Consider the following 16,250-nt stretch of genomic DNA (forward strand, 5'->3'; position numbering starts at 1 on the left):
CATTTATTAATTGCTAATTTGGGTTATAACTGCACTTTGTTTTATATGTGATGTACTCACTGTGTCACGGTCAAGCACAGAACTTCCTGTACTGTTATGTTATCAAATGAGAGCTTCATTTGAAACACTTGAAACGTGCAAGAAGGCAAGATTTTGATCCAATGTCTTCTAGGGAGGGTAGCAGTGTTGTTGCCTGCTATTATAGTTTACCATCTTCAAAAACATGTTGTACAATTGGTTCCAATTTGCCGGAAACAATTAATCAATCGGAATTGTATGCTATATCCAGTTCTTTATTGATTGGAGGCTGTCAGTGTCAGCACCAAACACCCTGATGCTAACCAGAACTGACAGAGAGGAGATTGATCAGTCCAGCCGCAGTGCTATGCTGTGAGTGTATGTATGTTTTTGTATAGGTGGGTGAGTGGGTGTCATTTGAGAGTGTATTTGTATTGAAAAGTACTGACACATAATGGGCCCCTATGAGAGTAGATGTGTAACCTTTGATCCACCTTTATACAAGGTATAAACCAGTTTTTGATAGTTTTGATTACAAATTTGTATCAATTCACCCTGAACTAAAGGCACAGTTACTGAGGAAATGCACTGATTGAGGCAACTGGGTGGTACAGGGGAAAAGGCGTCTGTCTACCATTGCAGAACACAAGTGGTACTGTTGGGTGGGAAGCTGTTGAGGGACTATGTCCCTGCCACAAGCATCTCCTACACACCCTCCGCAGGCAAAGAGTGGAAATAGAAATTACAACAAACCAAACAAACAAGCAAATAAATATAAAGTTGATTACTCAATATTGTTTAAAGGTACATTTTGGTCACTTGGTCACTTTGGTACATGATCAGGAGGGTACACATAGTTCTACCATTAGTGCTGTAATGCACTATTATAATTTTACTGACACTGATTCTGACAAGTTCTCAGCCTTTAGTTGAACACAATTCCTCCCAGTTGTACTTACTGGTTTGTTTTTACATTGTTGTGTTTCTTCTCTTGTGCTGTGCTTCTTAGTGGTATATTGTCTAGCAGGGGGCTAATTCTGTGAGTGAGCCAGATGAGATAGGGCATATAAATTGGAAGATATCTAGGTAATTCATTATTCTTTCAGCGCGTTACTTTACTTACCTCATACTTTTTAAACAGCTCTGCCAATTCACAGTGCATAACAAAAATGGCTTACCGTGGCTCCAAATTGGAAACTGATATTATTTTTATATCATACAGGGTGAATAAAGACGTGAATGAACAGCACCACAGATCTGCAGCCAAAGGCAGATGGTGTGGTTAAAAGTCCTGTCATGTCATGTTTTCCCTCCTTGTCATAGTGCTGTTTGCACTAGTCTCTGCACTGGCACGTAAATAGAACCCACAGACAGCTAGCTAGATACTCCCACAGCACTCAAACCAGTTAAAATACTTGCAAGATGATTGTTGTGTGCTTCATTTTAATTCATGTTTTGTCAATGCCGTAGTGTTTTATTTTCAGAGAATTACAGAGGGCAATACATCTTGTAAAAATCTAGATATTGTATTTAAACATGTGCTGTAAGAGCTACTACTACTACTACTACTATTTAGGGCTGCAACTAACAATTATTTTCATTATTGATTAAACTGTGGATTATTTTCTTGATTATTCAATTAATCATTTTGTCTATAGAATGTCAGAAAATAGTGAAAATGCCTTTAAATGTGTTGTTTTATTCAACCAACAGTCCAAAACCCAAAGATATTCAGTTTAGCATGACAAAGAAAAGTATCAAATTCTCACATTTGATAACATGGAGCCAGCATGTTTGGCTTTTCTGCTTGAAAAATGACTGAAACAATATATCAATATAATTAGAAGTAGTGGTTTGTACGTCAACTTGTGAACTGGGAGCTATGAGAACATTTTTGTTTGAGTGAACACCACAAAAGTGAATCATTCATATGGGCTCCTTTACGATTCAAGGACCAGTGAAAGTTGTTTGCGCTGCTTGCTTTGGCTAAATAAACCAATCCCGGGGTTTAGCGCATTAATCCGAACAGATGACAACAAAACACAACTACGTAGGTTCCCAGATCCTCAATACATGCATGCATGCAGATGCACATGATAACACACTACAATGCCCACATTCTTCATGCCCTCAGGAGTAGCAGCAGGATTCCCCTCTCACAGTTAGACCTCGAGTACCACTGCAGTGCATCTCCTCTCCAGCTTTCATCTACTCTCTGTCATCATTCTCTCACCCTCTCCGCTGCTTACCAATTTCTAGCTTTTTCTCACAAAGCTTTCCTGTTTCTCCTCTCACATATTCCCAGCCTTTTCATTTTCTCCCTCTTATGCATTCAGACAGTAAATTCATTTAATTCAATTCAATGGAAAAGCAACAACAATTGCTCTAAAAATACTTTCTCTTTCATTAGTCTTCCCCTCTTGCCTGTTTCCACTTCTCCATTAGACTTCCCTGATTAGACAGACTTTACTCTGACAGTCACCTTGTGTGACTGGCTGGATTACATTTTGTGGTAGTTGCACAGATTGGATCACTCACAAATATATATTTTACTGTAACTGCTATGAAACTTTTGTGTGTGTCAACAGTGATCAGAACCTGGCACTGGTGGATCTCCAAACACCATCAACTGGACACTTGAAAGATTTGTGTTGCAGTATGTGTTTGTTTTTCTTTATTTTTACCATATGAATCTTGTGTCACCTGGGCAGAGAAGCAGAATAAAGAGAGAGAGAGAAAGAGAAGGATGGGCTGACATTTTCACTAGAAAGGGCAGCAAGGGAAGGCGACAGGCCAAGGTAAAGAGGCCACAAAAGAGCACTCCCCTGTGCTGCACTGTGTGTGTGTGTATTTGAGTGGCCTGTAGTGGATTTTCAGTTTGACTTCTTTCCTGTCTTTGCCCAGGGACAGGGGCTGTGCAAGAGACATCTAAAGACCTACTGAAAAGGTCACATTGCATCTCCCTCAGTCTGCTTAGTGTGAGCACTGTGGTCAGCACACAGGGGAGTGTGCACAGGTTGCACCATCAAAGGTTCTCCTGTAACCAGTGCATCATCTTCTTCATCATGTTTCCCTCACACCACAGTTTCCTATATCCTTAATATGAATCCTCCTTTACTAGTCTTGCTGTTTCCATCAAACAGACGTAGAGCAAGTTTTAGCATTTATGCATCAGAGTTAAAAAAAAAAGAAGGAACTTACAGTAAATGTGTACAAACTTAGTTTCATCATCGCTGATTTAACCTCCTCAGCTCCACTGACCTGGTGGAGGTCAATGATTGGTAGGTCAGTTTTGTTGGCAGTCATTTATGAATGGTGATGAAGCCTGGACCAGAGTTGAATTAAGTTCAGAAGTCAGCATACACTCAGCTTTTGTGTGGTTTATTGGTTGTCAGACATAATACACAAGGTAACACCCTCACTTTTCGAGGCATGCAGAATTGGGTGCTGATATTTTCTTTCTCTTAAAAACAACAGGATGAGGCACAAGACAGAATCCATGAATCACAACACCTACCTCCACAGGAGTGATGCAATAGCTGTAAACATCCAAAAGTTCCCAGACTCTTTGGGTCATAGAGTCAAATTTCTGATTAGAATGAGTCAGTGCTTTTGTATGGGCCTGAAGTGAACAGTATGTGTGGATGTTAGAACAAAAATACAGCAAGAGCTGGAGCCTAGACCACAAGTTGTCTTAGGTTCAGCTGATTTTCAGAAGATTTGTGAAGGCCAAGGGCTACTTGCTTGAGGAACTATCAGGGTGTTCAAATCTGCACTGTCATACTTGTTATTTAACAAATGCTACTGTATTGCATTTGTTGGAGCTGCTGAATGAGGTTTGTTTGTGTGTGCATGTGTGCACCTGCGTGTCTCAGTACAAAGAGAATCTTGACATTAGCACCACCTTTGATCTGTTTCTAGATAAATCACTGCCGTGATGGTTTGTTCAGTGGAGAGTGCTTTGAAAATTACTGGCTTCTCTGTCTCTGTCGACGTTTGATAAATTTACAAAACAGGCTGAATGAAAATACAACGAAGGAGGAAAACGAGGCACAGAGACATGGAGAAAGTACTGCAAGTAATGAACATGACAAAGATATTTTTAGTCTGGTTGTTGAAACAAAGATAAAGAGGATAGAAATGTGATTGTTGGCTTGATGCTTTTATTTTTTAATATACTCTTTCAGATCACTTCAGTGATCATGAAAAAGAAAAAAATAACTGTCTCTCAAAAGGCCACTCAAATTATGCCTACTTCAACATTGGGCACAGAGACACCTGAAACAACAACGTTGTGCATTTACAGTAATGCTGATCAGTGTGCTCTGTTCCTGACAAGCTGAGTGTGAGATGTCCTAAAATGGCCACTGTACTTGTGGGCATTACTCTGGCTATCTCCATGGTCTTTGTTCTTCAGTATCGTTAAACGCATGTATTGCTAACGTATACCTCATTATTAGATGTTGAGGTGGCTTGAGTTTTAAGGCTTACATCTTTAAGACAGTACAAGTTGTCTGAGGGACCTTGATCACAGTCGCTAGAAATGGGCATGGACAGTCTGATAAGTTACTGGTAAGTTTTGATCAAATACTGAATAATGCTTGTCATGTCGCCATTCTGGTATTTTCAAAATGATTCCAACCGTTGTACAACAATATCTGTTTAAGATATTTAAGATGCTAATAGACTGACTTTGGTTTTGTCCACTTAGAGACTGGAGACTCATTTCTGGAGGATGTCTTTAGATCATTATTAACAATACATGTTAACAATAAGCACTGAACAGTATTGACTCATGTAGCTGAGTCTCTTAGCTTTGCTTTGCATCTTTTTTTCTATGAAAACTGAGTATAAGCACAGCACTGAGCATTACCAGTGACCTTTAAATTCCCTGGAGCTTTCCAACAGTCCGATGAAGAGTGTAAAGCCAAGAAGGTGTGTGTCTGGTGGTTACAAGTCCTTGCTGCTGCATTCATGACTGCCTTACTAGGGCACTCTGCCTATAGCAGCAGTGGCTAGCATTGTGCCCATTACTGTTAGCTTAGTTGGTATTGGGCTGTGCATGGGTCTCATGTCTTCATATGGAGAAAAAGTATTACAAAATGTTTATGATAGTAGACCTAAATGTCATTTTAAAAACCTTATTTTCTTAATTTTGTTGCATTGTGGCATATCTGCCTCATCTGTTTCATCAATCTCATATCAACCTCTAATTCAAGTATAAAATGAATTTACCTCACAGGTGTGTTTTTTTTCAAATGAGACATCAGCATTTTAAAGCTTCTGCTGACTCTTTTCAGCAAGTGTTGTAATGTAGTGTTTATCTAGGCTACACGCTGTGTGTGAGTGTGTACATTTGTGGTTGTGTACATGTTTTACTGTGTGAGTGGAATGTAAGAGTACTGCACAATATAGTCAGGGTCTGACAAGATAAGAGCATTGCAGCATCGTGTGTGTGTGTGTGTGTGTGTGTGTGTGTGTGTGTGTGTGTGTGAGAGAGAGAGAGTGAGAGGGATGAGAGAGGCTGACTCATTGACTCTTTGCTGTTCAGTGCTTGTTCGTGCAAATGAGAGTCTGTTGACATGCCAGAGTCTGCTCACAAAAGACAATCCATTAGCTGTTCGTTCCACCTCCCGCTATCCTTCTCTCCATCTTTCTCTCTATCGTACCTGGTTTCCATTTTTCAAGTCCAATGCGTCTCATTCTCCCTGAATCTCTCTCTCTCGTCTCCCTCTCTCCTTACTCCTCCCTCTCCTTTGGCTTCTATTTCCACCTCTGGCCCGTTCTCCTTCCCCCTGCCTTCTCTCCTTTTCATCTACCGTCAGCTCCCTGTTGCCTATGGCGATAGCAACCTGAATGTGTACATTTTGATAATCCTGATACGTAAAATGTAAAAACACCACAGTGTGTGCCGCTCAGGTCTTACTATAATAAGGTACAACAACATTTACATAGACTTGTCATGTCTATGTCATGGCAATTCTCAATGGCAAGTCACAAAGCTTCAGGACAGCAAAAAAAAGAGTTCGGCATTGGATTCCTGACAAATCAAAGAATTGTCAGGGTTTGGAAAAGCATGGTGCCTGCTAATGTTATCAATTATTGCAGTAGCTACATACTGATAGCTTCCCATTGTGGATGTCTTTGGAGATGTTCAATTAGATGCCTTGAATTGGTCTTGTTTAAGTAGATAAATATATTCTGTAGTCTGTGTGAACATAGTTTCTTAAATGTGCATTTGAACATATGCACATCTAGTGGATGTGTGCAGAAAAAAGTGCTGGCCCCTTAATGTCAAAGGCAGAGATAATTCCGCTTCAAATGTATATTTTAAAGGAAGTAATACCGTTAAATTAGTAGTTCAGATATTTTTGTTGATGTTTTTAACCGAGCTAAACAAAATAATACTTTATATATATGTAATAATAATAATAATAATAATAATAGCATTATAAACAAGTTCTATATTTGTGAAGAATTACTTGCACAGATGTGGAAATGTTATTTCCTTGTGGTGACAATGCAGTGACCTTGAACAAAGGAAAAGAAGAATCACTACTCATGCTGGACTAGGACACAACATACTGGCCTCTTCTAAAAGTGTTTTTATCTGCTTTTCCATCCAGCTATTTCTACAGTGCTACTATTTCTCTGAATCTTTCTTATTCAGCCTTCCCACCTCACTTTTTTGTCTACTATCTCTCCTACCATTCTTCTCGCCACAATGTTCCTTTTGCCCTTCCTTCCTCCTTCGTTCACTCACCTCCTCTTTCTCTGTGCTGTGATGACAGAGATGCTGGCAGAAGGAGAGGAGAGTTAAACAGAGACGCACAACTAGGCCAGCATAACTGCCTCCAGGGATGTGTGTATGTGTGTGTGTGTGTGTGTGTGTGTGTGTGTGTGTGTGTGTGTGTGTGTGTGTCCATGTACGTTTCTATGTGTGCATTAGTGTGTGTGACAGAGAATGAGAATGACAGACACAGATACTGAGAGTAAAGTGGTGAGACACTGGTATAATTGTACCTACAGCACATGATTAAAAAAGCCACAACAACAGTTTGATGGAAATTTCAACCTTCATTGTGTAACAGCAAAAATCAGTGAAATTTCTTCTCAGTCATAACTCTAAATACACAGACATCATACATACCTTGTCTCATCAGATTCAGATGTTTTCTTCTGTATGAAAAGTAATTCAGGTGGTTGCTGTCTGTATAGTGCGAACAGGAACTGCTAATAGCAAAAGCAGCAAGACTTTTCATGATACAGATGTGCCAAAATGTAAACAAATAGGCTATAGGCTAAAAACACAGAAGTTCAATACTCAGTAACGCTCATCCTCAAAAACCGTTCATCAGTTTTCACCAGATTGGTTGTGCAGTGGGATATAATGCTGAGTGATTTTCCACACGTGTTATTTTTACCTCAGGATCAGGTATTGTAGCCTGGCACTGTGCATGACTTAACAGAAGAAGTGAGGGGCTGAAGTTAGGGTCTGTCACAAAAGTGCATGCTAATGGTTGCACAATCTGCTTTTTTTTTTTAATTATGCAATATGGCCCCATAAGCTTTTATGGCACATTGTTTTGTCTATAGCTTTTCTAATTTTTCATAATTTCTCCAACACCTTATGCCCACTAAATATATAAATATATATATACACACACACACACACACACACACACACTCACTCACTCACTCACTCACTCACTCACTCTGTGTATACAATGTAGTCACATGTACAATATTTCTTAAATGTGACACTATGACTACTGCTGTATTGGTGTGGCAGCATTTGCAGATGTTATGCATACTTGCCTACATGTGCATTTACAGTAATGTAACCATGGCTGCTGAACTACTGAATGAATGAATGTGTGTGTGTGTCAATCAGTAGTTCATATTAACTGAATCACACTAAGTTGTGTTTCAGGGGATGGGTATGTCTTGAACTCGGACCCTGTGGGTTGTAGGCTGCATATGTGCATATATGTTTGCACGTGTGTTTATATGTATGTATGTAAGTGTTTGTGAGAAACAGACAGTCAGAGGTATGTGTATCTCCCCGTTGGATGTATTCTGTGTTTGTGTGTTGGGAAATACTGTGTGTGTGTGTGTGTGTGTGTGTGTAGATGTAGACTGTATGTATTATGCAGACCTAGGAGAGCCTTGTGCTATAAATAAAACAGGGCTGCAGTGTGCTCACTGGCGGAATAATCTATCTGACACTATGGAGAAAGAGAGAGAGAGAAGTAATGGAAGAGACAGAGAGAAGAGCATAGGGAGAGAGAGAGAGCAGAGCAAAGACAGGCAGGAATGAAAGACAGATGAAGATGAAAAGGGAAGCCAACAGAAACTAAAGAAAAGGAATGAACAGGGGCAAGGACTGAGCAGGAGAGAGAGAAGTCGTGCTGAGAGAGAAGGAGAAGAGTGGCTTATCCACAGGGCCTCTAGCAGAGGTAGTTAGCATCGTGAAACAGCTAAAAGTCATATTCAAAAGGGCAGTAATGTCTTTCCTCAACATTTCCTTAGGTATCAGCCACCCATGCCCGTTTCAATCTCTCTCGTCTATATCTGCAAGCAATAAGAGGCAATCTGTTTTGTATGTACTCCTCACACCTGTGTTAAGGACATTCAGCAGTCTCTGCACATCATGTGTAAGTGCTTGTGAACAAAATATCATGAAGCTATTGAAACCACATCTTATTCATACTTTGCAAACACTGTTGGGAATATTATTGCAATTGTTTGCGGATCTGCAGCCTTGTTAGTGTTTATTCAAAATTACCATGTCTTCTGACAGAAGTATCTGTATTTAACCGACAAATTTGATCCTTAATTTGTCTTATACCCACTCAAATACTTGAAAAAAAGACTTATGTATGTGATCATAGGTCAAGTAATTGTAGTTCATTCATCAGACATGTGGATGGACTGTGACTCAAACCAGTGACATTATGATGATGACAGGATTGTCTCCTTAATAACTAGGTCACTAGTTTACCCAGTTTTTACAAGCTCTTGCCATACACGTCAGCATGCGTTATACATTAGACCTGGCCTTGCTAAATGAAATTCAAAGTGTTCACTAAATCACAGTAATCTGCTGTTGTTGTAATTATAATCTGTGTTGTATATAGTGTACATATAAGTATATAAGTGTGTGTGTGTGTGTGTGTGTGTGTGTGTGTGTGTGTGTGTGTGTGTGCATCCGTACAGTATGTATGTGTACGTGTGCTGGCATGTAAGCACAGAAAGGCTTGTTTGCATTCATTATGTTAATTATTTGTATGCTTGTGTGCATGTTTTTGTGGATTTGAGTATTCAATGGAGATGGAGTTACATATGTGATTTTAGGCCTACTGTATATTCTGAACACTTTCTGTGTAATCTACAGATGAGAACCATGTGAGCACTTTAATCGAACATCTATATGGTATACATAGCATGTTAGTATGAAAATGACTGGATTTACAAATCCTTTTTAAAATGGACATTAAAACCATTAAGCAATGAAGGAAAAAAAACATTTTTCTGTTTGTTAAGGCATTTCCAAAGCTAAATGACCAAATATACAGCCGCTGCCATGATAGGACTTTGAGATGTTTCCATAGACCTGCATTGAAGTTGTATAGTGGAAAATAATGACATATTTAATTAGATATTTATTCACAAGGTCAGGTTACTGTCAGTCACCATCAAGAGCAAAGGCGCCATTGTTGATTCACCCTTTTACATCGACATTCGTGTAGAGAGAGATTATAGAAGAGTTATACAAATACAGTTAAGTAATTGTCTTACGTGTGGCACATTGGTTAAAGAAAAGCAACTGGACGTGACATCCATAGTAACGAGAGGCTAATAATATATATAAACTACCATGCATGACTGTCTAAATCTCACAATTTGTCTTCCATCCCCCGTCTCCTTTGGCTCAGTGTATTTATGCATTCTGCAGATAATCAGGATTGTCCGTATCGTTTCACTTTCTACCAATATGAATACCAATATAAGAAATAAAAAAAAACTCAACAAAAGTCTTGACTGTCTTAATTCACCTTTTCTTTGCCATTTGATTGTTCTCCCTGCCAGGTCATGGAATTGAAGGGTCAGATGATCCATGTGCCCGAGTCCTGCTCCCTGATGTTCCTGGGCTCGCCACGTGTTGATAAGTTGGAGGAGCTGATGGGCAGGGGCCTCCATCTGTCAGATATCCCCATCCATGATGCCACGCGGGACGTTATCCTGGTGGGGGAGCAGGCCAAGGCCCAGGATGGCTTGAAGAAGAGAATGGACAAACTTAAGGTAGAATGGTTCCTAGTTAATTCTGGGTCTGTTTGTATTTACAGAGCAGGATGACCAGCATGGATAAATTTACAGTAAACCGATCACATAATCTAAGCATTGTTTTACAAATAGGCATTAGCTTAGGTAGTACTGGTAAAAAGATTTGTTTTTAGATGTCAATTTTGCTACATGGTTGGGAGCCAGCCTGACATCCTCTTTTTCTGGTGTCAACCGTGCACTGAGCTCTGTGTTGGTTAAGTTCATTTAAAAACAGACTTTTACAGAAACTAAACCAAATACTTCAGGGGTTAGGATTATCATTCATTGTCCATTACGGTCTCAACTGAAAGAGTTGTGCTATCAGCAGCATGCCACTCTACTTCCTTCCTCCTCTACTTTCTCTCTGGAGCCTTCCCTCTGACGGGCTCATATTAGGTAAGACCCGCCTTCTTGACGACTGGCAACAAATCAAAATGACAAAAGACAACCTGTGGCCATGACACTTGAAATAGTGAAAATACACAAAAATATTCAGTATGTTCGGTAGGTCTGTATTTTTGTTTTCCATCATGTGAGTCACTGAAGCAAACATGTTAAATCCAATGCATCAGCTGTACTGACTACTTAAATCTCAATGTTGCCTGAATCCATACTGGCTGGAAGAACTTGGCTCCTGGGACTTGCTCTTATAATTTGCTTTTAAAGTACCTTTGAGCAAGTCACTGAGTCTTGACCCAATCCTATGCATCTGCTCACTGCATCACGCTCTCACTGCAGCTACTCCCCCAGGCCACTGGTATAAATAGCTATATCTTAGTTGACTTATCTGCTTGAACAATGGTATAGCACTGCATCAGACAGATTTGACATTAAGAAGCTCGCCCACAGACACAAATAAGCATATGCAGATACATACAATCAAAAATAAATCAAATTAATACACATACATTTACATGCACCAGCAGTTTTAATTTGGTGCAGTACTCCCACATCTCAGCATCAGTGCCTTCATCAAAGCAAAGCACACAGAACAAAACCTCTTAATCTCCTTCTCTTCTCTCCTCTCCCAGGCCACATTAGAGCGGACTCACCAGGCACTGGAGGAGGAAAAGAGGAGAACCGTGGATCTCCTTTATTCCATATTTCCAGGTGATGTGGCACAGAAACTATGGCAGGGTCAGCCAGTGCCCGCTCGCAAATTTGATGATGTTACCATGCTGTTCTCGGACATCGTGGGCTTTACTGCCGTGTGTGCCCAGTGCACACCTATGCAGGTCATCTCCATGCTGAACGAGCTTTACACACGCTTCGACTACCAGTGTGGCATTCTGGATGTTTATAAGGTCAGTAGACAGAAAGATGGGCACATCTTCTTTATGTGATGTAATTGAGGCAGGATGTTGAGACGAGGCATAGCACATGGGAGGGGGGGGTTGAATTGAATTGAGAGGCAGAGGCCTGGGATTGCTTAAAAAATATAATAGTTATGTGCACACTTGTGTCATCATAAAAGTGACATAAATTGTCAGTTTCCCTGGAAGTTAGAGCCCCCCTTTCATGGGGTCTTTTAAGTGTTACCAGTTGTGTTAGATCAGCTACATCTTTAGGCTGTGTCTCTGCCTGTATGTCTGTATGGATATACGTGTGTGTGTGTGTGTGTGTGTGTGTGTGTGTGTGTGTGTGTGTGTGTGTAAACTCTGTGTGTGTATGCGCTGTCATGTGGGTGTGCTTGTGTTGTGGAAAAAGTAACTGATTAATAGCCAGTCTGTGGGAGCTTAACCAAGATGTGTCAATATTGTCCATGTGACAGTGTGGCTTTGTGCCTAGTTACAGTCTTCACTGTAGTCTGCTGTCTTTCCCTCTTTTCATCCTTGCTTTCTATCATCAGATCAGTATTTCTCTTCATTTTTACTCTTTCCATCTTCTCTCCATCATCACCATTGCCATCATATTTCCTGTCTATCTCTTTACCTCAGTCCCTGTGACAACAACATATGCTTGCCACTTTCCCATAAGAAACATGCTTCTCCGCTGTGTTATCCTTCAGAAATGTCATGTATCAGATGTCCAGAGAAAAGAACGGAGAGATATAGAGAGGAATGCAGAGAGATTGAGTACACGTAAGAGGGTTTATGTGTATAGCAGTTGAAGAGTGAGTGTGTGTGTAAATGAGAAAGCAAGAACAGGAGGACATGGTGAGGAGATTGAGGCACCCATATGTTGCCATTGTCATGGTTACTGTCGAAATGATTTAGCTGGGGGCAGGCCTAAATGGGAGCAGTTTGTCTCCTAGTTTTCCTTTTTTTCCTCTTGTGCTACATCAGTTTTTATCTTTTATAAGGACTGTGTCAACTGCCATGACACCGAGCTCACACCATCAACTGGAAATACAACACATCCCTGAAAGTGGCACTGCTTGTTTGCTTAGTTCATGTGCTCATTTTGAATTTGGCTTTGGGAAGTAATTCTTGAAGTAGAATAGTAACCCCAAACAGGGACTAGGAATGACTTGGCTTCATGGTTTAAAACTTAATTACACCATTTACTATCATTCTTTTTTAGATTAAAAACTCCCTTTGTGTTATAGCCAACCAACAAGGATTGGCAAAGCCTTGATGAAATGAAAACAGAACAGCAGCAGCTACAAATTGCACAGAAATGCACCATTCAGGTAGACCTTTCTGGGTCTTGGGTCTTTGTTGTGAATTTCAGCTGATAAAGATGGCAACAGATTGCATCTCTTCCCACCAACCCATTAACCTTTCACAGTCCTCTATGAGGGGCACCCTCATCACTTACATTTTCTTTCAATTATTTTTTGTTACTCCCACCCTTGAGGCCACTTTCCTTAAATGATAAATGGCAATTTTGTGTTATGAATGATGAATGTAATACGGGGGAAATGATGAAACATGGCTCTGTTTTCACATCATATCATGACTGTTTTAATCAAATCAGCTCTAAATTAATCAAATCACTTGATAATTTATAACTCCATTTTTCATTTCAATTCACATGCACTTCCACCCCTCATAGTTCTCTGGTGGTCTCTGGTATATCAGAGCCTCAAGATGCCCTATTACTATTACTATAGATCTATATCAGAATGGTTGCATTATTTTGCCACTTAGCAGATGTCAATTAGCTTCAAGCTGACTCTGGTACTGTACAAATAAGCATTTATGTTTAATATTGTTCATGGTTCCTTACAAATAAAATAAAATAAACTCCCGTGTCATGTGTTTTATAAAATACTGTAAAACTTGAAACTGACTCTAAAAACATTTAATATGATTCAAGCTTTTGTGATTATGTGACTATTTATGTGACTATGCAAGGTGAGGTGGCATTTCAGTGAACTTTGTGATGGGTGCTGTAGGAGATGTGTGTGTATTTTTTATGCTCGGCTTCTCAGACTGGGTCAGAAGCCGTGCAAAGTGCTGTAAGTGGCTTTACAGAGATCCTCTCCAAATGCTCACCAACTCTTATTGTGAATGAGGTTGGCCAAGAGGGAGAAACAGACAGACACTGCAGTTCTTACATTACAAGAGGAATGAAGGAGTGCTTTTAATTTCTACTACTCTAGATGTTATTGAATGGCCACTGAGTTTCACACATCAGCATATACGCCAAGCCACACTTATTCATTTCAGTTTCTGCCCCTCCTCCTACATTTCTCATACAGATCGAGACAATAGGTGATGCCTACTGTGTGGCAGGAGGACTCCACAAGAAGGTTGATAGTCATGCGAAGCCAATTGCACACATGGCTCTGAAGATGATGGAACTTTCCGAGGAAGTGCTGACACCTGATGGGAGACCTATCAAGGTGAGTTTTCATTTACTCTCCACCATGCAGGTGTCTGAGGCGATTTTGGAGCTTAAATTAGCTTAAATTGTTTCTCCATTTGCCATTTTCTTGTTCATCTGTGCAATCATTAATTTCCTATGCCTGCATTTCTTCCTTTTTGTTTTTTACTTTTTCATGTTTTGCTTCCCTAGTTTTTTTTTCTCCAATCCTCCATAATGGCACTGCTGTAACACATTTAGATTATGTGGCTACACGACTCATTAGCAGTGTTCAGGAATCTGAATCTGCATTGTTTGTTTGCTTTGCATGTTTATACAGTTCCTCTTTTTCTGCATCCATAACTTTATCTTGGTGTGCCTTTTTACCTCTAGTCTATTTTATTTTACATATTTAAATGTATTTCCTTCTTCTGTTTTTGGTATATAACTGTCTTAAATAGGCTATATTGTTTTTGTGACTCATGCATGTTTTGCTTTATGCTGTATGTGAGTGCGCGTATAAAAATCCAAATGCGGGTACAGTTCAGGATAATAAAGTAAACTGTGTGTCCAACTGGTGATTATCAAACTAACTTAAGCCTGGAGCCTGGAGTTTTTTGTCACAAATCAGCACTTGGTTTTGACTGATTAGGCTGTTTGTCTCCACTTTTCCCAACTTGTAAAAATGCAGAATCTTTTTTCTCCTAACATTGTGGCGTCCCTAATCACCACAAAGCGAACATACAATCAATCAATCAATCAATCAATCAATCAATCACCTGCTGAGCTGAATCACACAGATCCTGACACATGTTGTCTCGTTATAGTTACTATGTGACGGTTTAAACAATTGCCTCACTCAATAATACATGGCCTTTGTTGTGTGATGTAGCGCCACTGCTCGTTTTCCCTGAAGCTTAAAAAGCCTAATATTGTCATTTTTTATTAGAATGGAACAATGTCTTCTGATGCCTCTACTATAAAACACTGCAGGGAATTCATGTGCACCATTCACTGAGCTGCCACTGCGCCATGGCAATGCATTCTTTCATTCAAGATGTTTACGGTGGCTTGTAATTTTTTTATGAGCAATCTGGGGCTTGAGCTCCATGACACAAATTTTGATCAACATTTTGTGCACCTCTGATGGAGAATGGCATTAAAGACAAAAGATTGATATATTTTTGACCATGTTATTGAGATCTACTATGCAATGCTAAAATATGTACTTGTCATGTTAGTAAATGTATTACAGTATTGTCATTAGCATGTCCTGCTGAGGACAGTTTTCTTCAATGTTTGCCTTTAGACAATAGTGTGATAATAGTGTGATATCGTAGTTCTAGCGCATGGACAGGATACTATATGACAACAAAGATCGTGCTTCTGTTTATCTAAATGGTTTTCTGTATATGAAAACATTTGTGTTGGTATTTTCACATTATTGACTATTTCAGAACGCACCCTAATAGTCCAGGTTACAGTGCTACACACTGTGTGCAGTTGCCATGGTGATAACAGAATACATTATTGACTGGAAGGGTTTGTGTTGTGATTGACATATTGGTGTTGGAGATGCATGGGTGGATCGTGGAAAAGGGGAAGATGGATGATGTACTGTAGCTATAAGAGATATGAATTGACAGATGGACAGCAGGTGCAGCTTTGGAATACACACTCTGGAGTTCATCAGCCAGTTAATGTTTAGGGAATATGACTTATTAACACATTGACACATAGATATTCAAAGCCTTTTGGAAAAATATTTATATGCAGTATGCATTTCAGTGAAGATTCAAAACAAAACCACACATTGTGTTACCACATTTAATGTGAATTGGCAACTTTCATCCCTGTGTCTGGACTCACGGTACTATAACCAATAATTAATGAAATAATCATTGTTGCTAATGGTTTTCATGAAATGAGGCAAGAGACATGGTATACCTTAACAGTGTGCGTCTTTTTCTCTCCCAGCCAGCTGCATGTGTCATTCAACCAAAAACACTACAGAATCAACAATAATGCTACAAACAGCCTGCTGTGCCATATGTGTGTGTGTGTGTGTCTGTTAGGTATGTCCTGATCAAGGTGTTTTGGTCCTGATCCTGATCCAAGTCCTTTAATGTTGGATATCTCTGGTACCGAGTTTGATG

General features: G+C 39.7%; 1 protein-coding gene across 1 annotated transcript in view; it reads left to right on the forward strand.

Annotated features, from left to right (window-relative positions):
• The window catches only part of gucy1a2 (guanylate cyclase 1, soluble, alpha 2), a 33,905-nt gene that overhangs the window by 10,595 nt on the left and 7,060 nt on the right, over positions 1-16,250 (forward strand). Inside the window, exons 5-7 of the mRNA XM_070906192.1 lie at positions 10,111-10,323; positions 11,376-11,648; positions 13,991-14,134. Coding sequence (XP_070762293.1) covers positions 10,111-10,323; positions 11,376-11,648; positions 13,991-14,134 — 630 coding nt within the window. The remainder of the gene's footprint in view (positions 1-10,110; positions 10,324-11,375; positions 11,649-13,990; positions 14,135-16,250) is intronic.

Source organism: Enoplosus armatus, chromosome 5 (assembly GCF_043641665.1).
Source record: "Enoplosus armatus isolate fEnoArm2 chromosome 5, fEnoArm2.hap1, whole genome shotgun sequence".
In the NCBI taxonomy this organism is placed as follows: Eukaryota; Metazoa; Chordata; class Actinopteri; order Centrarchiformes; family Enoplosidae; genus Enoplosus; species Enoplosus armatus.